We start from the raw sequence: 26219 nt of genomic DNA, 5'->3' as shown, positions 1-26219 counted from the left end.
TACATTTGTTGATATGTGCTCTTTTCTCTAAGGGAATGAGCATCATCATTCCAATAATGTTGGAGTGGACACTGAAGCGACAGTGAAAGTTGATATATATCAGGAGTAACACAGTCTTTTCATAAATGCCACTAGATCACACTCGGTCAGCTTTTTGGAGCACCATTCACAAGCAAACTGTTATTCATGCTTGTTTATTGTATTTTCTAGTTCTATAAACCTTTAAGAATATTAATGAATGCTGTTTATAAGAGGTTTTAGTATCTTAAAATAGTTTGAAAGCACCTAATTGTGTATATGCAATTTTGGCATTCTAAGTTTACAAAGGCATATGTTTCAGTGATTGGCCTTGGAAAATAAATGGGATTCTTGTTTCTTCTTTCCTTTGTGCATAGCTGCCTGGTCCTCCTCTTAAGGGACCATGGAAAAGTGAAAATGGAGCTGTAACAAGTAATTAAAATACTTTCTAGTACAACTGGGACAAGCATTAGTTGCAGTATCTCAAAAGTTTAGTAAACAAAAGTGAACAAGGTGCATTTTAGTATGATGAACAGAAGTGCAACAGTATTTCTCTGATGTTTTGATGAAGGTACGAGGTAGGTGCAGTTGTTCCCATGGTTGGTCAGGTGGTTACCAACAGTCATCTGGTTATTGTAAATATACTCACTGCTGGAATGCAACATCTCATGATATTCTGTTTTGTAACCCTAAAACTACCACAAATCCAAGCCGAATTTCACGTTTGTATTTGTAGGTTAGGTAAGAGATGTTCAATAAAGAATTGCTTATGTTAGTGTAAACTTCAAATATTAATATTCAAATGACTTGGGAGAGTCAGAGGTAAAACCTTCAAAAAGCTTGTTTTTCGTGCAAAAGCGCCTCTTACCCTTTTGCACATGGGATCAGCTTTTTATGAGCTAGTAACTGAAAGGTTAAAGAAAGCATAATCCTATAAGTAGATTACACAGAGCTTTTCCTATTTTCCAGTTATGTCAAACCTTGTCTTATGTTCCCAGTAAAAACAGAAAATATATCATGGTCAAGATAGTGTGCAAAACCGCCTCTTCTGTTTTGAAGGGATAGAGTGCAAGAAAAGGAAGAACAGTTGATGGAAGAAAGGAAAAAGAGAAAAGACGACAAGAAGAAAAAGGAAGCCGCTCTGAAGAAGGTATTTGCTGTTGGAAGAGCTACATGATAAAATCAGATTATTTAGAATGTGTTCAAGACTTAACAAAATACAAATACTGAAACATGGAGAAGCAAGCAGTGTAACTTCAGTTTGACAATGGGGTATTCAGCATATTCAAGAGGTTTTGATTTGTAGATTATTTCAAATAATGGGATAGTAGAAAAAGCAAACATTGCCTAGTAGGTTATATTATATTTGCCCCTTGACAAAGAATTTTGCTCTCCTGCTTAATAAATGTTTTTCAATGTAAGGATCAATTTTTCAGTATGACACTTGATATATTTAGCCTCTTTTAGGAAGAGTAAAGTTTGCAATGGGATGTTTCTTTTTTTGACATAATTTTATCCCCATTAATAGTGGAATGAGTTTTTGTTTGAATGGTAACATTAGGAACTAACTGCATCTCTTACCCTTTATTTGCTAGTTCAGAGTCCGTTAGTTCTCTAAAAATCCTCATTAGTATTGGTTGCATCTGGGTGGCAAGTAACAGGAATGCTGGTGTTTGGAAAATCCCATTTCTATATATTTTCTCTGATCAGTTGGTTGTGCTGCACGTTTATGCATTGCTATATCCTTTGTATAATATTTTGAAAATAAAGGTAACATTTTCTAAGATATTTTGTAAGTTGTTATTAAACTGCTTTACTAAATTTAAGTGCAAGCTTTCCTAACCTGATTACTCTTTTTTTGTTTCAGGCAATTGAACAAAAAAGCAAAGGTAAGACTAGTTCATTGTGTCCTTTGAGTTTTTGCAGAAATGACGTGATAATGTTGCCATGAACCTTGGTTTCCTGGATACATGGGACTATACTGTCTGCTACATGGAAGTTTTCACTTTTATCACTCAAGGTTCACAGCAAGTTTCAAAACATTGATTTTGCAGTTAGTATTAAAAGGAATAGATCGGTGATACAGTAAGCTAATTGCGAGGTTGGGAATAGTATTTCACCTTTAATGCTACAGTTTTAATGTAAAACATGTAAGTTTTCTGTTAGATTTCAAATTCATTTATTTACATTTATGTACATTGATACATCTGAAGGATATGCTCGCTGGTGGTGTTACACATTCCGGTGCCAACATAGCACGCCCACCACATTCACAGAACAAACAAGCAACAACAGTATCTCAGCAACAAAACGAGACACTTGCCTACCTCCCTCCCACGCATCCAGGTAGTCCTCTAGCCCAAGAACATGCTATCTCCAGCTTTGTGAAATCACTGGCATTAGGCATTCAAATTCCGCAGTGGACTCACAGACCCAGGCTTTGGCTATCCGGCCTCGACCTCCAGTCTTCCATTCAACCTTTGGGCTTTGATCTTTTGTATGAACTCCAGGACTCTCAGATGATGAATTCACCCATGAATGCCTCAGTCACCAACCCCCGTGTCCCCTGCCCACATGGAATTCCAATCCTAGAATCCACCTATATTGTTTAACTATGCAAAAAAAAAGAAGCAGTGATTTTAAACTGTACACAGCTTCTAAGGAAAAGACTGTAGCATATGTTAATTATATCTCTGTATAGGTAACTCCTGCACTGCGACCATTAGGGTAATGGGAATTCACAAATCACTATCTGAAAATTTTAGATACAAAACCATACTTACCATCACGGAACTCGTGGGAGAGAAAGTTAAATAAACACTTTTTTTAAAAAACCCATTTCTTCACAAGTGAAGATGGCGCAGATTCATGTCATGAAAAGTCACAATGTGGTGAGTTTTCTCCTATACAAGTATAGAGATTATAGTATATTTTTACTTTATAAAATTGGAGATGAGGATGGAATAAAAATTCATTGAATTAAGTTACACAAACTGATTTCTGTTCAAAATATCCCATCCTGAAGTGCTATAAAATTTTCAGAAAATTGTTATGCCCCATGCCTCAGCATGTGTTGCCAACAGGGTGCAGCAGACATTTCATTCTTATGAACTGGATGTGTTGTAATGAATATATTTATTATAATGGCAGTCATGCTTTTATTAGTTTAGTAGTCAACTTTGAGCCAGTGGTTACCAGAAAGTGTGCCATTTAGCCACGTGCACTACTTGGTTATCATTATTCATTCAAGAACAGATATCAAGAGCTCTGTCATTGCAGGTGAATCCAGCAAGCTTAATTCTGTCTGCCTTTACCAGATGGTACAGATTGAGTATCCCTTAACCGAAATTCTAAAATCTGAATTTTTCTTTTTGAGTACCAACATGACATCATAAATGGAAAATTCCACAAGACACTGGGAAGGTTCCCAGGTGATGAGCTGGTCTCTGCACACCACAGACAGTTCTAAGAACTGACTTCACATATGTAATGAAGATTAGTTAATGAAAAAGGGAAAAAACATTGCATAAAGCAAAAAAATTAACATCACGATCATGTATCATTGGCATCAGAGTAAGCATGTGATTCTCAATAGTTGCAGAAACTTAGAAAAGACAAGAGTATTATATTGTTAAAACATATGCTGATCAAGAAAATCGAGCACAAACAAGTCTATGATGCTGATTTTCTTATACCTTACAGAGCAGCATTAAATTCTTAGTGATGCTGATGGAAAATCTTTTACCAGAGCAAGTCTACAATGCTGTTTTTTTAATTATATAGCTTACATAAAACCTTAAAAAAAGTAAAATACAAATACCAGAGCACTGTAACCTTTAAATCAAAACACTGCATCGTAAGGTGGAGACTGAAAGCCTGCCATTGTTCAACGGCTGATTCAGGTATTCTCCCGACACTGCTGTGCTGCTTTTATTACTTTGCACACGTTATCTTTTCATTATATTAATGGTATGTTAATATGGTATGTATGGTGATGATCAAGTAAGACAAATACTGCTTACTGGTAGCACATAAATTCAAAGTTGGAAATGATGCAGATGCCAAGTTACTTCATTATATATTCCAAAATCCAAAACACTTCCAACCCCAAACATTTTGGATAAGGGTAATCAAACTGCAGCAGAAGTTAAAAAAAAATTCCCATACCCCCTTGACGAGCAATAATATTTTCGGCCAATCTCAGTGTTGACTGAGGATCACATGTGGAACCACCTGACTTATTGGTTGAATTAATTAAGTAGCTATTGGTTAACAATGCCTGAACTTAGGCTATATTTAATTTACCGTGCAATGAGTTGCTTCCTGGCCATTTATGAAGGTAATTAAAGGGCAGCCACATTGCTGTGGGTTTGGAATTGTTTTCAGTTCTGACCAGAAAAGGATGGCAGTAAAGATCATTATTTAATTATAAAGAATTTTATGATTTGTTTCAAAGCTTCACAGTCATCAAAGTATGTATACTTTATGCAACGTTGAGATTTGTCTCCTTATAGCCAGCCAAAAAAAAGCCTCAAAAGAACTCATTTTTTAAAAAAAAGACCATCAAACACCCAATACGTAGAGAGAGAAAAAAAACAAATCATGCAACCAATAAAAGTAAGCAAGTATCATTCAGAACTGGAGTTTTACGAAAGATACGAAGCCAGGCATTGCTGCAGCTGGAGAAGGCCACAGCCTCAGTTCAGTTCATAGAGAAGCATGCAGAACCAGCCCTTGCTTCGCCTCCGGTCCAGGCATCCTGACTTCTTCAATCTGGTTCTTTGCTTAAATTGTCCTCGCTCTGGGTCGTGGTGCCCCCCCACCAAGTTTTAGTCTATACCCAACCTTTCCGATCTAGCCCGGCACTTAAATCTATCAGACATTGGGCCTTCCTTCAGTCTTGAGGATATTTTGACTCTGCTTTGATCCTGTCTCTGTTTGCCAGGATCATGACTTGCTTCCACTACCCTTTGCTTGCCTCGTCATTGTCAGAGTTGTTAGTATTAATTGTTATTAATAGAGTGTTATTAATAAGGTTTGGTTTTTTTTGCCACCAATAAGTAGTCACTGGGCATCAACAGTGCCATCTTAAACTGGAAGTTATTTAATTAACTGAATATAGTTTCCTTTTTTGCCAGTAGAATTTGTATATGCCTTTAAATCAATAATCCATGCCCCCAGATCCTATAATCTTAACACTATATCCTTGTCAGGATGCATCACATCTTGGTAAGGCATTGCTCTGCCCTCCATCAGAAGAAACTACACACAATTGTGGACATATCTCAATCAAAATTGAGTATTATTAATGTACAAGTATATACAGTGCCTATAATACTTATTCCCCCTGCCCCCCCCCCCCCCCCCCCCGGAAGTTTCTTGTTTTATTGATTTACAACATTGAATCACAGTGGATTTAATTTGGCTTTTTTTGATACTGAACAACAGAAAAAGACTCTTCTGTGTCAAAGTGAAAACAGATCTCTACGAAGTGATCTAAATTATTCACCCCCTTCAAGTCGGTGTTTAGTGGCTGCACCTTTAGCAGCATTTACAGCCTTGAGTGTATGTGGATAGGTCTCTATCAGCTTTGCACATCTGGATACTGCAATTTTTCTCCATTCTTTACAAAACTGCTCAAGTGCTGTTAGATTGCATAGGGATCATGAGTGAACAGCTGTTTTCAAGTCTAGCCACAAATTCTCAATTGGATTGAGGTCTGGACTCTGATTTGGCCACTCCAGGACATTAACTTTGGTGTTTTAAGCCATTCTTGTGTAGCTTTGGCTTTATGCCTGGGGTCATTGTCTTCCTGGAAAACAAATCTCAAGTCACAGTTCTCTTGCAGTTTTCCTCCAGTATTTCCCTATATTTTGCTGCATTCATTTTATCCTCTACCTTCACAAGCTTTCCAGGGCCTGCTGCAGTGAAGCATCCCCACAGCATGATGCAGCCACCACCGTGCGTCATAGTAGGGTTGGTGTGTTTTTGATGATGTGCGATGTTTGGCTTGTACCAAGCATCATGTTTAGTCTGATGGCCAAAAAGCTCAATTTTGGTTTCATCAGACCATAGAGCCTTCTTCCAGCTGATGTCTGAATCTCCCACATGCCTTCTGCCAAATATCAGTCAAGGTTTTGTGAATTTTTTTCAACAGTGGCTTTCTCTTTGCCACTCTCCCATAAAGCTGCAACTGGTGAAGCACCTGGGCCACAGTTATTGTATGCGCAGACTCTCCCATCTCAGCCACTGAACTTGTAACTCCTCCAGAGCTGGTGGCCTCCCTCACTAGTTCCCTTCTTGCACGGTCACTCAATTTTTGAGGACAGCCAGCTCTAGGCAGATTTACAGTTGTGCCATACAGGCGGGGAATGCTTATTATAGGCACTGTATATAGATACAAAGCAAAATACTTGCAGCAGCTTCACAGGCATATGGCATCATACAAGCAGCATGAACAGGTTAAACAAATTGTGCACAACTTTTATAAGAAAATAACAAAATTGAAACAAAGAAGTTCTGTTGGTGCAAAGTGATCAGAATGGACGTAGTGTTGCTAACTAGTGATGAGGGCTTATCTCAAAAACCAGCCCTCCTGACTTCGTCGAATCTATCTGGTCACTTAGGAAATTAACCAACGTAATCAAAGACCCCTCCCATCCTAGTCTCTTGCTCTCTCTTAACCCTCCCCCCTCGTTTGGGCAGAAGATTAAAAAAAAATGTTTGAGAATGCATATTGCCAGGTTCAAGGACAGTTTCAATTTCACTATTCTGGGACTCTTGCACAGACCTTTTTCTCTGATAATGATAAACACTTCATCTCTCGGTCTACATCAATATGGCCCTTGAACCATGCATTCACTTTAACTGCACAACTATATTCTGCAATCTGTTACTATGTTTTCTTTTTGTATTACTTGAATGCTGGTGTTTGGAATGATTTCTGGCTGGCATTGAAAACAAAGATTTTCACTATCGTGATAAATGTGACAATAAAAAATCACAAGGCTATAATTTAGGCCATTTGGCACATTGAATCTGCTCGGCCATTTGATCATGGCTGATGTATTTCCTCTCTCAACCCTATTCTCCTGCTTTCTCCCTGTAATCTTTGACATCCTTCCTGATCAAAGAGGCCTTAAAGAGAGACTTAGCCTCTTCTGCTGTCTGTGACAATGAATTCTGCAGATTCACTACCCTCTGGCTAAGAAATTCCTCCTCATCTCACAAAGGGATGTCCTTGTATTCTGAGGCTGTGCCATCTGGTCCACTATTGAAAACGTCCTCTACACTTCCAGTCTATCTATGTATTTCAGTATTTAAAGTCAAAGTGCATACATGTCACCACATACAACTCTGAAATTCTTTTCTGTGGGAGTAATTATTATTTTATTTTAACATCTGGAATGTACAAACCCCATTTCCAGAAAAGTTGGGATATTTTCCAAAATGCAATAAAAACAAATATCTGTGATATGTTAATTCACGTGAACCTTTATTTAACTGACAAAAGTACAAAGAAAAGATTTTCAATAGTTTTACTGACCAACTTAATTGTATTTTGTAAATATACACAAATTTAGAATTTGATGGCTGCAACACACTCAACGAAAGTTGGGACAGAGGCATGTTTACCATTGTGTTACATCACCTTTCCTTTTAATAACACTTTTTAAATCGTTTTGGAACTGAGGATACTAATTGTAGTAGATTTGCAATTGGAAATTTTGTCCATTCTTGCTTGATATAAGATAGATAGATAGATAGATACTTTATTCATCCCCATGGGGAAATTCAACTTTTTTTCCAATGTCCCATACACTTGTTGTAGCAAAACTAATAACATACAATACTTAACTCAGTAAAAAATATGATATGCATCTAAATCACTATCTCAAAAAGCATTAATAATAGCTTTAAAAAGTTAAGTCCTGGCGGTTGAATTGTAAAGCCTAATGGCATTGGGGAGTATTGACCTCTTCATCCTGTCTGAGGAGCATTGCATCGATAGTAACCTGTCGCTGAAACTGCTCAGCAGTCCGTGGTCTCCATTGTCTGATTCTCCTCTTCATGATGTGCCATACATTTTCAATAGGAGATAGATCTGGACTGGCAGCAGGCCAGTCAAGCACACGCACTCTGTGTCTACAACGCCACACTGTTGTAACCCGTGCAGAATGTGGTCTGGCATTGTCCTGCTGAAATAAGCTAGTTTTTTCCGAAAACTAGCTGAAATGTGGACTCATCTGACCACAGCACACGGTTCCACAGTCTTTCGGTCCATCTGAGATGAGCTCGGGCCCAGAGAACTCGTCGGCGTTTCTGCATAGAGTTGATGTATGGCTTCCTCCTTGCGTAATACAGTTTCAAGTTGCATTTCTGGATGCATGATGGACTGTGTTAAGTGACAATGGTTTTCCGAAGTACTCCTGAGCCCAGATGGCTATAATTGTCATAGTAGCATGACGGTTTCTTAGGCAGTGCCGCCAGAGGGCTCGAAGATCACGCGCATTCAACAATGGTTTCCGACCTTGCCCTTTACGCACTGAGATGTCTCTGAATTCTCTGAATCTTTTCACAATATTATGTACTGTAGATGTTGAAAGACCTAAATTCTCTGCAATCTTGCGTTGGGAAATGTTCCCTTTGAACTGACTAACAATTCTCTCTCGAATTTTGGCACAAAGGGGTAAGCCACGACCCATCCTTGCTTGCAAAGACTGAGCCTTTGATGGACGCTACTTTTATACCCAGTCATGATACCTCACCTGCTACCAATTAGCCTGCTTAATGTGGAGTCTTCTAAACCAGTGTTACTTGATTATTCTGTGCACTTTGCAATCTTATTTTAAGTCTGTCCCAACTTTTGTTGAGTGTGTTGCAGCCATCAAATTCTAAATTTGTGTATATTTACAAAATACAATTAAGTTGGTCAGTAAAACTATTGAAAATCTTTTCTTTGTACTTTTGTCAGTTAAATAAAGGTTCACGTGAATTAACATATCACAGATTTTTGTTTTTATTGCATTTTGGAAAATATCTCAACTTTTCTGGAAATGGGGTTTGTAGAACAATAACTGAACAGGATCTATGCAACTGCAGATGTAATAGCAATAGTATGAGCGTCAAATAACAAGATAAATCTTTAAATGAGTGTGGTTATTCCCTTTTGTTCAAGAGCCTGATGGTTGAGGAGTAGTAACCATCTCTTTTGGGGCAGGTGTGACCTGTACAATAGGATGGTTTGCACTTGAATCTGAGGGGGACCAATATCCTGGCAGGGAGGTTTGCTAAGGCTATTGGGGAGAGTTTAAACTAAAATTGCTGGGGGTTGGGAACCAAACTGAAGAGAGGGAGGAAGGGGCGGTTGGCTCACAAATAGAGAAAGCTTGGAGCCAGTGTGAGAGGGAGGATAGGCATGTGATAGAGAAGGGATGCACTTAGACTGATGGTTTGAGATGTGTCTATTTTAATGCAAGGAGTATCATGAACAAAGCGGGTGAGCTTAGAGCGTGGATCAGCACTTGGAGCTATGATGATGTGGCCATTACAGAGATTTGGATGGCTCAGGAGCAGGAATATCTACTTAGAGTGCCAGGCTACAGGTGTTTCAGAAAGGATGGGGGGGGGGGGTGTTAAAAGTGGAGGCACGGCACTGCTGATCAGAGATAGTGTCACAGCTGCAGAAAAGGAGGAAGTCATGGAGGGATTGTCCATGCAGTCTCTGTGGGTGGTAGTTAGAAACAGGAAGGGGTCAATAACTCTACTGGGTGTTTTTTTTTTTTACATAGACCACCCAGTAGTAATGGACATTGAAGAGCAGATAGGAAGCCAGATTCTGGAACAGTGCAAAATAACGGGAGATTTTAATTTCCCCAATATTGATTGGCGTCTTCCTAGAGCAAGGGGTTTGAACGGGGTGGAGTTTGTTAGGTGTGCTTAGAAAGGTTTCCTGACACAGTATGTAGATAAGCCTACAAAAGGAGAGGCTGTACTTGATCTGGTATTGGGAAATGAACCTGGTCGGGTGTCAGGGCTCTCAGTGGGAGAGCATTTTGGAAATAGTGATCACAATTCTATCTCCTTTACCATAGCATTGGAGAGGGATAAGAGCAGACAAGTTAGGAAAAAGTTTAATTGGAGTAAGGGGAAAATATGAAGCTATCAGGCAGGAACTTGGAAATATAAATTGGGGGCAGATGTTCTCAGGAAAATGTACGACAGAAATGTGGCAAATGCTCAGGGGATGTTTACATCGTGTTCTGCATATTTACATTCCAGTGAGGCAGAGAAATGATGGTAGGGCACAAGAACCATGGTGTACAAAGGCTGTTGAAAATCTAGTCAGGAAGTAAAGCTTACCTTTATTAAAAAAAATAAATCTAGGCAATGATAGAGGTCTAGAAAATTATAAGGTGAGCAGGAAGGAGCTGATGAATGAAATTAGGAAAGCCAGAAGGGGCCATGAGAGGGCCTTGGCAAGCAGGATTAAGGAAAACCCCAAGGCATTCTATAAGTATGTGAAGAGCAAGAGGATAAGACGTGAGAGAATAGGACCAATTAAGTCTGACAGTAGAAAAGTGTATGGAACTGGAGGAGGTAGCAGAGGTACTTAATGAATACTTTGCTTCAGTATTCACTATGGAAAAGGACCTTGGTGATTGTAGGGATGATTTGCAGTGGACTGAAAAGCTTGAGTTTATAGACATTAAGAAAAAGGATGTGCTGGAGCTTTTGGAAAGCATCAAGTTGGATAAGTCACCGGGACTGAACGAGATATACCCCAGACTACTGTGGGAGGTGAGGGAGGAGATTGCTGAGCCTCTGGCAATGACCTTTGCATCATCGATGGGGTCGGGAGAGGTTCCAGAGGATTGGAGGGTTGCGGATGTTGTTCCCTTATTCAAGAAAGGGAGTAAAGATAGCCCAGGAAATTATAGACCAGTGAGTCTTACTTCAGTGGTTGGTAAGTTGACAGAAGAGATCCTGAGAGGCAAGATGTATAAACATTTGGAGAGGCATGATATGATTAGGAATAGTCTGCGTGGCTTAGTCAAAGGCAGGTTGTGCCTTACGAGCCTGATTGAATTTTTTTTAGAATGTGACTAAACACATTGACGGTAGATTAGTAGATGTAGTGTATATGGATTTCAGCAAAGCATTTGATAAGGTACCCCATGCAAGGCTTATTGAGAAAGTAAGGAGGTATGGGTTCCAAAGGGACATTGCTTTATGGATCCAGAATTGGCTTGCCCACAGAAGGCAAAGACTGGTTGTAGACAGGTCATATTCTGCATGGAGGTCGGTGACCAGTGGTGTGCCTCTGGGATATGGTCTGGGACCTCTTACCTTTGTGAGTTTTAAAAAATGACCTGGATGAGGAAATGGAGGGATGGTTTAGTAAATTCATTGATGACACAAAGGTTGGAGGTGTTGTGGACAGTGTGGAGAGCTGTCAGAGGTTACAGTGGGACATCAATAGGATACAAAACTGGCCTGAGAAGTGGCAGATGGAGTTCAACCCAGATAAATGTGAGGTGATTAATTTTGGTAGGTCAAATACTATCGCAGAATATAGTATTAATGGTAAGACTCTTGGCAGTGTGGAGGATCAGAGGGATCTTGGGGTCCGAGTCTGTAGGACTCTCGAAGCTACTGCGCAGGTTGACACTGTGGTTAAGAAGGCGTATGGTGTATTGGCCTCCTCCAACTGTGGTTTACCACATTACCGAGAGGTAATGTTGCAGCTATATAGGACCCTGGTCAGACCCCAGGTGGAGTACTGTGCTCCATTCTGGTCACCTCACTACAGAAAAGATGTGGAAACTATAGAAAGGGTGCAGAGATTTATAAGGATGTTGCCTGAATTGGGGAGCATGCCTTGTGAGAAAAGGTTGAGTGAACTTGGTGTTTCCTCCTTGGAGCGACGGAGGATGAGAGGTGACCTGATAGAGGTGTATAAGATGATGAGACGCATTGATCGTGTGGATAGTCAGAGGCTTTTTCCCAGAGCTGAAATGCTTTAACACGAGAGGGCACCATTTTAAGGTACTTGGAGATGTCAGGGGTAAGTTTTTTTACACAGAGTGGTGAGTACATGGAATGGGCTGTGGCGACGGGTGGTGGAGGCGGATACAATAGGGTCTTTTAAGGGACTCTAGGGACATGGAGCTTTGAAAAATAGAGGGCTATGGGTAACCGTAAGTAATTTTTAAAGTTAGTACATATTTGGCACAGCATTGTGGACCAAAAGGCCTGTATTGTGCTATAAGTTTTCTATGTTTCAGTAACTGTTCTTGAACCTGGTGGCGCAATTCCAGAGGCACTTGTACCTTCCACCTGATGGCAGCAGCTAGAAAAGAGCATGGCCTGGGTGGGAAGGAACACTGAAGGATACTGCTCTTTTTTTTACAGCAACATTTCGCGTCGATGTGCTCAGTGGTTTTACCCATGATGTACTGGGCTGAATCGACTACCTTTTGTAGAATTTTCCACTCAAAAGCATTGGTGTTCTCATACCAGGCTGTAATGCAGCCAGTCAGCACATTTTCCACCACACATCTATAGAAGTTTGCCAAGGTTTTTGATGACATGCTGACCTGCCACAGACTCCTGAGGAAGGAGAGGTATTGTTGTGCTTCCTTTATAATTATATTTATAAGATGGGCCCAGGACAGGTCCTCTGAGATAGTGACATCCAGGAATTTAAAGTTACTGACCCTTTGCACCTCTGATCCTCTGATGATTAATGGCTAATGGACTTCTGATTTCCCTTCCTGAAGTCTACAGTAAGTTCCTTGATTTTATTGATATTGAGTGAGAGGTTGTTGTTATGACACCACTCAACCAAATTATTAATTTCCCTCCTGTATTCTGGTTCATCACCCTTGATAAAGCCCACAACAGTGATGTCATCAGCAAACTTGTATTTATTGTTGGAGCTGTACCTAGCTACACAGTCAAAGGTGTAAAGCGAGTAGAGCAGGGGGCTAAGTACACATCTCTGTGGTGCTCCTATGCTGATGGTGATTGTGGAGGAGATGTTTTTGCCAATCCAAACTGACTGGGGTCTACAAGTCAGGAAATCCAGGAACCATTTGCACAAGGGTGTCTTGAGGCCCATGTCTTGGAGCCTCAATAGGTTTCAATGATATTCTCACCTCATTCTTTTCAACTGCGTCAGGTATAGGCCCAGAGCCATTAATTGCTCATGTATAAACCCTTCCATTGCTGGGGCTATTCTTCTGAACATTCTCTGGAGCTTCTCCAATGCCAGTACGTCTTTTCTTAGATATGAGGCCCGAGACTGCTCATAATGCTCTAAGTGCAGTCTGATCAATACCATGTAAACCCACAGCATTACATGTCCACTGTATATGTTCTAGTCCAATCGAAATGACTGCTAACAGTGCATTTGAGTTCCTTACCAATGGCTCAATCTGAAAGTTACCTTTAGGGAATCCTGCACTAGGACTCCTAAGTCCTCCAAATTTCTGAATTTACTTTGTTTCGAAAAAAGTTTACTTGTTTTTTTTCTTCTACCAAAAGTGCATAACCATACATATCCCTACAGTGTATTCCATTTGGCATTTCTTTGCCCATTCTAATCTGTGCCTTTTTCAACTCCTTGCTTCCTCAACACTACCTGTCCTTCTGTCTATCTTCGTATTGTCTGCAAACTTGGCCACAGAGTCATCAATTCCATCATCCAAACCATTGACATATAATGTGAAAAGAAGTGATCCGAACACTGACTCCTGCCAGTATCACTAGTCATCGGCAGCCAACCAGAAAAGGCTCCCTTTATTCCCACTCTTTGCCTCTTGCCAGTCAGCCAATCTTCCATCTCATCTTGTTTCGCAGCCCAAGTACAGCACCTTGTCAAAGGTCTCCTGGAAATCCAAGTACATGACTTCCACTGACACCCCTTTGTCTATCATGCCTGTCATTTCCTCAACAAATTGCAACAGATTTTTCAGGCAAAATTTTCCCCCAAGGAAACCATGCTACTTTTGGCCCATTTTGTTATGTGCCTCCAAGAACCCCCAAAAGCCTCACTTAGTAATTGACACCAATATCTTGCCAACCACTGGAGGCCTATAATTTACAGTCTTTTGCACCTCTCCCTTAAACAGTGGAGTGACATTGCCATTTTCCAGTCCTCTGGAACCATCCCACAATCTAGTGATTCTTGAAACATCACTAATAATGCCTCCACAGTCTTTTCAGCTGCCTATTTCAGAACCCTGTAGTGTAGTCCATCTGGTCCCAGTGATTATACTTCCGTTAATGCCCCTCCTCCTCATCCCATTCCTTATTTATTTATCCCCCCACGTTTTTCTCTATTTTTTTTCTCTCTACCCCTCTCACAATCACTCTTTTCCCTGCTCTCCATCTCCCTCTGGTGCTCCCCTCCCCCCTTCTTTCTCCCTAGGCCTCCCATCCCATGATCCTTTCCCTTCTCCAGCTGTGTATCCCTTTTGCCAATCAACTTTCCAGCTCTTGGCTTCATCCCCCCTCCTCCTGTCTTCTCCTATCATTTTGGATCTTCCCTCTCCCCCTCCCACTTGCAAATCTGTTACTATCTTTTCTTTCAGTTAGTTCTGACGAGGGGTCTCAGCCCGAAATGTCAACTGTACTTCTTCCTATAGATGCTGCCTGGCCTAGTGTGTTCCACCAGCATTTTGTGTGTTCCAGTGACTTATCTACCTTCAGACCTTTAGCTTCCTTAGCTTCTTAGTAATAGCAACTGCATTCAGTTCTGCCTCTTGACACTATTGAATTTTCAGCATCTTGTTGGCGTTTCCCCACAGTAAAGACTGATGCAAAATACTTACTGAGTTTGTCTGCCGTTTCTTTCTTTCCCATTATTACCTCTTCAGTGTCATTTTCTGGCAATCCAATATCCTCTTTTCCTTTGCAACACGAGTGAATTTGCAGGTGCTGGAAATAAATAGAAAACACAAAATGCTGGCAGGACTCAGCAGGCCAGACAGCATCTATGGGAGGAGGTAATAAAGATGTTTTGGGCCGAAACCCTTCATCAGGAGTGAAGTAACATGGGATGGTCGAGGGGGGATAAGAAGTGGGGGGAGGGATAAAGTAGAGAGCTGGGAAGTGATAGGCTGGAGGGAAATGGGCTAGGGGGAAGGTGGAGAATTATGGGAAATAAAAGAGAAAGAAAGGTAGGGCTGGGGGAGAGATTATAGTGAGGGGGGGAAAAGAGAGAGAAAGAGAACCAGACTAAAATAATAGATAGGGATGGGGGTAAGGGTGGGGGGGCAGGGGTATCAACGGAGGTCAGTGAGTTGGATGTTCATGCTGGTAGGAAGGAGGCTACCTAGGCGGGAGATAAAGTATTGCTCCATTGACCTGCGTGTGGCCTCATCTTGACAGTAGAGGAGGCCATGGACAGACATGTCGAAGCGGGAGTGGTCTGTGGAATTGAAGTGTGCGGCCACAGGGAGATCCCGTCACTGCTGGAGGACCGAGCGCTGGTGTTCGGCGAAACGGTCTCCCAGTTTGCGACGAGTCTCCCCAATGTATAAATGGCCACATCGGGAGCACCGGATACAGAATATCACCCCAGTTGACTCGCAGGTGTAGTGGTGCCTCACCTGAAAGGACTGTCTGGGGCCTGGGATGGTGGTGAGGGAAGAAGTGTGGGGGCAGGTGTAGCACTTCTTCCGTTTGCAGGGATGAGTGCCCGGAGGGAGGGATGGGGGGGATGAATGGACAAGGGAGTCGCGTAGGGAGCGATCCCTGCGGAAAGCCGAGAGTGGGGGGGGGAGGGGAAGATGTGGTTGGTGGTGGGATCACGTAGGAGGTGGCGGAAGTTATGGAGGATTATGCGTTGGTTCTGTAGGCTGGTAGGGTGATAGATGATGGGTCTTTTCCTTTCTTTTCTCTTTACATATCTGAGAAAACCTTTGGAATCTTACATTATTGGCTAACTTACTGTAATATTTCATCTTGAATCATTACTTGTTTTTAAGTTGCCTTCTGTTGGTTTTTAGAAGCTTCCCACAAATTTTTGCTCTATTATATACTATCTCTTTTGCTTTTTATGCTGTCTTTGATTTCCTTCATCAGCCACGATTGCCTCATGCTTTTGAAAGTTGTTGCTACTTCAGGATGAACCAGTACTATGCCTTTTGAATTACTCCCAGAAACTCCAGCTATTGTTGCTGTGCTGCCATCCCTGCCAGTATCCCCTTCAAATCAACCTGGGCCAACTGCTCTTATGTCTCTGTAGTTGCTATTACTACACTGTGATACTGATACTGCCGACTTTTAACTTCTCCCTCTCAAACTGCAGGGTGAATTGTATTGTATTATGATCACTGCCTCCTAAGAGTTCTTTTACCTGAAGCTCCTTAATGAAATCTTGTTCATTAAACAACACTTGATCCAGAATTGCCTCTTCCCTAGTGGGCTCAAGCACAAATTCCTTCTCTTGGGATCCAGCACCAACCACATTGTCCCAGTTAACCTGCATATTGAAATCCTCTTTGACAATCATCACATTGCCCTTTTTACATGCCTTTTTTAAAACCCCCTTAGTAATTTGTACCCCATATCCCATCTACTGTTTGTAGGCCTGTATACAACTCCCATCAAGATCTTTTTACCATTGCAGTTCCTTAACTCTAACCACAATGATTCTACATGTTTTGCCCCATGTCACTTCTTTCTATGGATTTGATTCCATTCTTTACTAACAGAGCCACTCCATCCTGCTGCCCACCTCGTGTCCTTTTGATAACGTGTATCCTTAGATGTTAAGCTCTCAACTGTGGTGATCTTCCAGCCAGTCTCAATAATGCTCACGATATCATACCCACCAATTTTTGAAACTGCACTACGAGATCAACTACCTTGATTTGTATACTTTGTGCATTTAAATATAACATTTTCAGTCCTGTATTCATAACCTTTTCAATTTTATCTCTTTCTAAATTTTTTGTCCTTTATTCGAATTAAACTTGAGACTTCGATAATCTCTCCTGCATTCTCCTTCCACTTCACTTTTCCAAGCTGTTGAACCAACCACTCACCCTCTCCCCCCCCCCCCCCCCCCCCAGCTATATAGTTTAAAGCTCTATCCACAGTCCTAGTTTTGTGATTTACTAGGACCCTGGTTACAGCATGGTTCAGACAGAGTGCATCCCATCGGAACAGTTCCCTTATTCCCCAATACTGGTGCCAGTGTCACACGAATTCCAACCTATTTCTCCCACGCTAATCTTTGAGCCATGTATTTAGTTCTCGAATTTTGTTAACCCTGTGTAAATTTGCACGTGATTCAGGTAACAATGCAGAGATTATTACCTTTATGGTTCTGCATATTAATTTAGTCCCTAACTTCTCAAATTTCTTCACCAGCACTCTCCTTGTTCTTCCTACATTTTTGATAGGCACATGTACCATGGCAAATGGATCTTTCTGCTGTCACTGCAGATCAGATGAGATGTCCTGAAGCTGGGCACTGGGCAGACAGCACAGCTTTGCATCAAAGAATTGTCTATTCCCCTAACTATACTATCCCCAATTACAATTATAGTTGCAAGAAGAAAAATTGTGAACCCTTTGGAATTACCTGGTTTTCTGCATTAATTATGTATAAAATGTGGTCTGTTCTCTATCTAGGTCACAATAATAGACAAACACAATCTGCCTAAACTAATAACACAAACAATTGTACTACTTTCTTTTTGAACACATTGTTTAATCATTTACAGTCCAGGCTGGAAGAAGTATGTGAACCCTTGTATTTATTAACTGGTGGAACCTCTGTTAACAGCAATAACCTCAACCAAACATTTCCTGTAGCTGCTGATCAGAACTGCGCAATGGCAAGGGGGAATCTTAGACCATTTCTCCATACAAAACTGTTTCAATTCATCAATATTTCTGGGATACCTTGCATGAATAGCCCTCTTCAGGTCATGCCATCGCATCTCAATTGGGTTAAGGTCTAGACTCTGACTTGGCCATTTCAAAACACGAATTGTCTTTTTAAACCATTTTGTTGATTTACTGTTGTGTTTTGGATCATTGTCTTGTTGCATTATCCAACTCCTATTAAGTTTCAGGTGACGGATCGCTATCCTGACATTCTCCTTTATAATGTCTTGAGAGAATGTTGAATTCATTTCCTTCCACGATTGCAAGCAGTTCTGGCCCTAAGGCAGCAAAGCAGCCCCAAACCACGATGCTCCTTCCACCATGTTACACGGATGGGATGAGGTTTTTTTGTTGGTGTGTAGTGCCCTTTTTGCTCCAAACATAGAGGTGGATATTTCTGCCAAAAAGTTTAACTTCTGTCTCATCTGTCCACAGAACATCCCTGGAGCATTGCAGAACATCCAGATGGAACTTTGCAAACTTGATGTACAGCAATGTAATTTTTTATTTTGGAGAGCAGTGGTTTCCTCCATGGTGTCCTTCCATGAACACCATTCTTGTTCAGTGTTTTTCTTGTAGTGCACATACAGCAGACTTTAGCAAGTTCTAGAAATTTCTGCAGGTCTTTTGCTGTTACCCTTGGGTTCTTTTTCACCTCCTTCAGTATTGCACATTGTGCTCTTTGTGTGATCTTTGCAGGATGCCCACTCCTAGAGAGAGTAGCAATAGTACTGAATTTTCTCTATTTGTAGATAATTTCTTGTACTGTGGACTGATGAAAACACAGACTTTTGTAGCCTTTTCCAGCTTTGTACATCTCTGCAATTCTTCTATCTCAGACATGCTGGGCAAGCCCAAAGTTGAGGCACCTCCAGCATCTTGGATCCCCATATCTGCTTCACCTGCAGTCCCTGACCATAGAACAAATTTGAAGTAGTAGTAGTTTTTCTGTAATATTTCCGATTGGGTGTGACTGTTCTTGTCAATAGTGTCCGGTTAACTCTTCTTCTCCCTGATGCATCATAGTGTTTAATCCAGTTCTGAACTTGATTTACTTCTGCCTTATATGTCCTACTTGACCAGTCATTGTGGCAATATGAAATTTACCATCAATATTTTTAGGCTAACATTTTTTAAATTGTATTTGTTCTCCAGTCCTTTTACTTCCAACCTGGAGTTAATCTGTCAGCAAGACATTATTAAATAAAGTATCTTTAAAAAGCTGAAGAAATATAGACTAGTTTTGAGTAACTTACTTTCAAACTGTTTACCTTAGAGGTTTGTTTTCAATGAACAGCTCGACGGGATTTGAATGTCAGAGGAATAATGCTGTATACCAAAGTTTTACCTGCATTTTTTTGTTTATGTCACTGGCATTTATTACTCGCCTTGATTGTTCATGAACTGAGGAGCTGTTAAGAGTCGAGAGCTTTGGTGAGTTTGAGGCATATACTAGGTAAATATTCTGTCTGGGCCCCCAAATTTATACCCACTTAAGCTGCCTATCTGTATACTCTGTTTCAAACAACCACTCAGCTTATCCAATCTTGCCATGATTTTCTAGCCATGGTGACATCTTTGTAAATATCCTTGGTATCCTCTGTTGTGGAATCACTGCCTTCCCATGTAGGTTTCCTTACTAAGATGCTGGTTTCTGGGACAATATTTCAAACATTCATTAACCAAACAAGGTTTTTCTTTTCACTCTTCAATGGTGGATTTTGAATGAAGCTTTTCCTTTTCAGCTGATAAAGCTGTCCATAAGCATAGACCAGTATTTTCCATCACTCAGAAACAATGCTATCCTCCAAAAGTCTCTTCAGGGTGAGCTATTTAAGTGATACTAGCTTCTTGCTCTTCCTGTGCTTTTAACTGATCTTCATTTGATTGTGCTTTGCCATGCAATTCTAGTAACTCTTCCATGTCATCTAAGTTTACTTCATCAATCTGCCTCCTTTGCCAAGATGACCATGTCTGGGAGATATCTCAGATTTATAAATATGTGGGAGTTGTGCATACACACTGTCCATCCTTTTCTCCATATGTAGCTGTTGTTCCCTGGGTTATATCATCACTGATGCAGTGTGCAGCTGTCTTCGTATTGTATCTCTTACAAATATTTTGCATCTTGAAGCTTGGATCACTTCTCTTGTACATAAAATGAAGGTCCATGAGAGCATCCTCTTCTGGGGATCCTGATTCATTCACATAAAGCACTTGATTAGGAAAGCAGCCTTTTTCCATCATGATTTGTTTCACTTAATTTTCAACAAATTTCTCTGCTACTGCTGCCCCCATGAAAGGCAAACATTATACAGGTTTGCAGGTTGCATGACAGGCCCTGACTCCAGTGACATTTTCAGAAGATTTTATTACTCTTCTCACATTCTTTCAAGTCTTGACATTTGACCTTGTGTTTTCCTGGTTTGTTGAACATATAATTTGATTTTGATTTTTAAACTACACACAAGTGTTTTTTCCATGCTCTCCATTATAATATCTGTTCTTCAAAATGCTTCTGGAATAACCTTCTGCAAGGACCAGTAGAGGAATATTAATAAATGGCCAATTGTGCGATAGAGAGTTATATTAATAAGCTTTGTTGCAGTGGATATTGTGAATGAAAACAACATTTTTATAGTTCACCTGACAGTCTAATGCCTAGCAATTTCTGTAGACATTGCTGTACTTGGGAACTTGTTCATTAAAATCAATCTATCCCTTTCTGCCCACTCCTGACATCCGAATTTCTGGCATACTGCTAGTACTGCTGGACAACACAAACTCCTATGTCAGGATGCTGTTCATCGACTATAGCTCAGCACTTAATACCATCATTCCCACAATCCTGATTGAGAAGTTGCAGAACCTGGGCCTCTGTACCTCCATCTGCAATTGGATCCTCGACTTCCTAACTGGAAGACCACAATTTGTGCGGATTAGTGATAACATATCCTCTGCACTGACAATCAATACTGGTGCGCCTCAGGGTGTATGCTTAGCCCACTGCTCTACTCTCTATATACACATGACTGTGTGGCTAAGCATAACTCAAATACCATCTATAAATTTGCTGACGATACAACATTGTTGGTAGGATCTCAGGTGGTGACAAGAGGGCGTACAGGAGTGAGATGTGCTAACTAGTGGAGTGGTGCCACAGCAACAACCTGGCACTCAACGTCAGTAAGACGAAAGAGCTGATTTTGGACTTCAGGAAGGGTAAGATGAAGGAACACATACCAATCCTCAGAGGGATCAGAAGTGGAGAGAGCGAGCAGCTTCAAGTTCCTGGGCATCAAAATCTCTGAGGATCTAACCTGGTCCCAACATATTGATGTAGTCATAAAGAAGGCAAGACAGCGGCTATACTTTATTGGAAGTTTGAAGAGATTTGGCATGTCAACATATACACTCAAAAACATCTATACTTGTACCATGGAGAGCATTCTGACAGGCTACTTCATTGTCTGGTATGGGGGAGGGGTACTGCACAGGACCGAAAGAAGCTGCAGAGGGTTGTAAATCTAGTCAGCTCCATCTTGGGTGCTAGCCTGCAAAGTACCCAGGACATCTTCAGGGAGTGGTGTCTCAGAAAGGCAGCATCCATTATTAAATGCCTCCAGCACCCAGGGCATGCTCTTTTCTCACTGTTACCATCAGGTAGGAGGTACAGAAGCCTGAAGGCACGCACTCAGCGATTCAGGAACAGCTTCTTCCCCTCTGTCATCTGATTCCTAAATGGACATTGAATCTTTGGACACTACCTCACTTTTTTAAAAAATACAGTATTTTTGTTTTTGCATTTTTTAAAAATTATTCAATATATGCAATTGATTTGTTTATGTATTTTTTTTTCTCTCTGCGCGATTATGTATTACATTGAACTGCTGCTGCTAAGTTAACAAATTTCGCATCACATGCCAGTGATAATAAACCTGATTTCTGATTCTGTTCCACAGAGAAGACTGATGCAAAATACTTAATACTCTGCCATTTCTTTGCCCTCCATTACCACCTCTACAGCATCATTTTCCAATGGTTCAATTTCCACTCTTGCCTCTTTTACTATATGTATGTGTGTGTGTGTGTATGTATGTATGTATGTATTGTATGTGTTAAGGGTTTAAGCCCTGTTAAGGGTTTTACTTATTTATATTTAAACCCATGGTATCCTCTTTCATGTTATTGGCTAGCTTACCATCATATTTCTTTTTTTTTCTCTTTTTTTTAGGTGCGCTCTGTTGGTTTTTAAAAGCTTCTCAATCCGCTAATATCCCACTAATTTTTTTTTCTATATTGTATACCCAGTCTTTTGCTTTTATGCTGCCTTTGCCTTCCCTTGTCAGCCACAGTTGCCTCATTACACCCCTCCCCATTAAAATACTTCATCTTTGGGATGTATCTATCCTGCACCTTTCAAATTGCCCTTAGAAACTCCAGCCATTGAGTTAAAGCAAATTTGGAATGTGTAACCTGAAGAATCAACTGTGTTACAATAAAAATTTATAAATGTAGGGTATATACAACCAAGATCTCCATGTATTTTTCAGACTGTAGCCTAACAAGTTTACATAGTTACTGCATAATATCCCTGCTGTTGTAATTAATTTGACGGCTAGTTTTTGAAAGCATTCAGTAGGCCTTTAAATTGACCTATCCTACTACTTAAGGATCTGTGTACATCATTGGCGACTCAAAAAGTCACAACTTTATTTCACTCCCTTTTATTTTTATTTCCTTGTCGTATCTCTCAGATGCCTTGCCTCACATTTCTCTAGGTTGTTCTGTTTGCCTTTCTTCTGTTCATCCGAACAGACCATCTATATTTTCCTAGTATCTCAAGCTAGTTTTCTCATTGCTAACTAGATGGACGTTTTTTATGCTAACTGTAAAATTGATTCTGCTTCTCACATTTATAACTACATAATTAATGTTACAAAACCAGAGTTATGTGGAACATCACTGGGAATCACCTCTTGGTCACAAACAAAAACATCTATTGACCTTTACCCTGTGCTTCCAGACAGCCAGTTTCAGTTTCAGTTTGACATTCTCCGTAAAGTCTCTTAGGCTTTTACAAATTTGGCAAACCTTTTGTTTCGGACTTTGTCAGAAATTCATGTCGATTAGATCAAATCAACTGCCTTCATTAGCACTACAAATTACCACAATAAATTCAATAGATATTTAAGTTGTCTGCATGATCTTCCCTTACCAAATTCTGCTGACTGTCCCTAATAATTTTGCCCTTCTGAATAACCTTGCTTTCTAAATGAGAGTTAATTGATACCTTTCAAATTGATACCAACAATTTGCTGAAATTGCTAACTGAACTCTAATGATGTGGTTTACCCCTTTTCACACAGTAAAACATAAGTAGTCGTCTATAGGGACTCTTTGATTTCATTAGGCAGAATTCACCCAGACTGTTAAGGGTTAAGTTTGTCGTGTATGTTACGTTGTACGTTATTATGTTTTGGGGCGGATTCCTTTCATATATACAGGTGTCCCCCGTTTTTCGAAGGTTCGCTTTACGACAACTCGCTATTACAAAAGACCTACATTAGTACCTGTTTTTGCTAACCAAAGAGGATTTTCGCTTTTACGAAAAAATGACGCCTGCTTTATATGTGTGCTTGCCCTGAGAAAGACTACAATGACCGTGAAACCTTGTGCGGGCAGTTGTTTGCGCATGCGTGTACATGCATATGCGTATACGTGCCAATTTATTTTCTCCAAATCGACGTTGGCTCGCTGTCTTCCTGATTTTGATAAATGAAACTACACCGTACATACAATATTTCTACTTTATATAGAGTGTATATTTATCATATAATTCCTGCTTTTACTATATGTTAGTGTTATTTTAGGTTTTATGTGTTATTTGGTATGATTTGGTAGGTTATTTTTTGAGTCTGGGAACTCTCAAAAATTTTTCCCATATAAATTAGTAATTGCTTCTTCGCTTTACGACATTTTAGTTTACAAGTGGTTTCATAGGAATGTTCTACCTTTGGATTGCGGGGGAAACCTGTATTAACAATGTCACCATTTGTTCATTGGGCAAATAAAGTGCAAGTTAAAGGTAAATACGATACACTCATATCAATTTTTGTTGACACTCCCAGACGTCTACATTTCTGGCATCACTTCTGTGTCTGGAGAGGTTGAGAAGCTGTAAATGGAAGTTCTGTATTTGTCTCTTTCCCTTTCCCACCTTCTCAGCCACACTCACAGTCAGGCATTCGCATCGTTGTTCCAACCTAGGGGTTCCTCAGACTTGCCGACCCTGTGTTTTGACCTTCGTACTCGCTGATCTGAGTTTTGATCCCAGGATGTACCAGTCATGGCTCTCGATCTCAGGAACTGCTGACCTTGGGACTTCAACCCCTGGACTCACCATCCTCTGTGTTTTGATCCCAGGATGTGCCAATCATAGGCCTCTGACCTGAAGCAATTTCAGGACCTACTGACCTCAGGCCTCTAATCCCACAACTTGATTATCTCAGACTTCTGACCCTTGGACTTGCTGACCTCAGGGATCACCAGCCTTCATTGTCAGAGCCCCGCAAGACTCAGGTTTCTGTTCTCTGGGATCACTGGCATATAGCCTTGGAGTACTCTGTACTGAACATTAACATCCGGCTCCTTTCCCTAACTCTCCATTTAATGCCCCTGATCTCACTCCCCTCATCCCTGTCCCTAAACTCTAACCTGACCCCTACATTTCTGAGCTGTCCTTAGAAACCATACTTGCAAACCTAAAAAAAACTGCCTGAGCCGTGAACCTTAATTTTCTATTCTCTTCCAGTATTAAGCTGCCTTTGCCTGTGCTAACTGAAATGCCTTCTATTGCTGATTGGGCATTCCAAAGAAGCTATTTTGCTTTCAGATCTAAAAGAGTATGGAATGGGTTAGATCCTAAAATTATCTGCCAAGTTAGCCATCCTTAGTTGAGTATATCGTTTGAATCCCCCATGTGGCTTTTTGTTGGGCTTGGAGGTATAGTGAACCAGGGTACTTGCTTAACATAGTCATTTTATAAAACCATCTCAGTTGGGATTTTTCTGGAGAAGCATCATTTCAGAGAACTTGGTTAGACTCCATATATTACTTTCCCCTACTCTTCACCTAACAAATTAAATAGCTTATGGATTTTTTTTGCCACCAAGTACAATTTTGTTGACATTGCTTTCATATTAGTCTATGTTTAGAGTCCCAATTTTGGATAGACTAGGATTATTTTATCTATATAGTGTAATAGGAATAGACTTCCTTGTACATATTGCATGAAAAGTCGTTTCATGGTTGAGATTTTACATTGTCTCTCCGTTGAAGGAAATAGGAGCTTCCTATTTACACTGTCTAGATTACTCATTATTTTACAGAGCCCCTTGTCAGCCTCCCTTAAGAAAAATAATCCTAGTCTATCAATCTTTCTTTGGCCATATTTTTCCAGTCCTGCTACATGGTGCCATAATCAAGCTATTGTGAACTAGTGTTGTATACAGTTCAAACCAAACAGCCCAACTCAAGAGTAGCAAAGCTACTTACTGCCTGCATGCTCAAGATGACGTGCACAAAAAATTTTGTTGGCACGTGGCATGCAGTGCTGCCCCTAGATTCTTTAAAACCCACCCATAATAAAATATATAATTACCTGTACTGTCACACGAAGCAGTGAATACTTTATTTGTAATCCGAGCAGTGTGATGTTTTCATTGCAATATCTCATGCCGGCTTAGTACCAGCTGGTCAGTTGCAAGAACTCTTGACACTGGATGATACATTTTAAAATCTTTGCATACTTGTGTACACATTAGTATTTGGTCAGTAAATTGTTGGGCCAGTTTGCATTGGCTTCACTCTGCTTATTTTTTCTTGTCATTTGTGAGTGAACACTGGATATTCAGTGATGATGGTAAATACTGTATGTTGTTTAATGCTCCACAAATATTCATGTGTGTCATTGTTTTCAGTGATGAAGTTGGTCAAATTTGGTGATAGGAGTAGACATACTGATAAATTAGTGGAACATGCATAATTATCAAAATAACCAAATACAAGCCAGATATAAAATATTTGTCACCATTAGTGCACCAACCAAAGCTTATAATTTCACTTTCAAATTTCTTGTGTTGTATGAGGTACAATAACAATATTATTTAGCAATGTTATTTTTCAATTGTCTTTTAAAAAGATTAAAAACCTGTTCAAAAATCATTAATATTAAAATGTTTCATTTATTTCAATCTGTTATACTTTTATTAATAGTGAAACAATACATGTAG

The 26219-nt window shown here is 40.3% G+C and overlaps 1 protein-coding gene across 11 annotated transcripts in view; it reads left to right on the top strand.

Annotated features, from left to right (window-relative positions):
- Window positions 1–26219, top strand: part of LOC140735644 (trinucleotide repeat-containing gene 6A protein-like) — a 166642-nt gene that overhangs the window by 48282 nt on the left and 92141 nt on the right. For 10 of the 11 annotated variants that reach the window (XM_073060937.1, XM_073060939.1, XM_073060938.1 and 7 more), the window contains exons 3-4: window positions 1078–1168; window positions 1886–1907. In XM_073060937.1, coding sequence (XP_072917038.1) covers window positions 1078–1168; window positions 1886–1907 — 113 coding nt within the window. The remainder of the gene's footprint in view (window positions 1–1077; window positions 1169–1885; window positions 1908–26219) is intronic. The other variant, XM_073060929.1, reaches the window with a different exon arrangement.

This window comes from Hemitrygon akajei, chromosome 11 (assembly GCF_048418815.1).
Source record: "Hemitrygon akajei chromosome 11, sHemAka1.3, whole genome shotgun sequence".
In the NCBI taxonomy this organism is placed as follows: domain Eukaryota; kingdom Metazoa; phylum Chordata; class Chondrichthyes; order Myliobatiformes; family Dasyatidae; genus Hemitrygon; species Hemitrygon akajei.
This window is presented reverse-complemented; position numbering and strand designations above follow the sequence as displayed.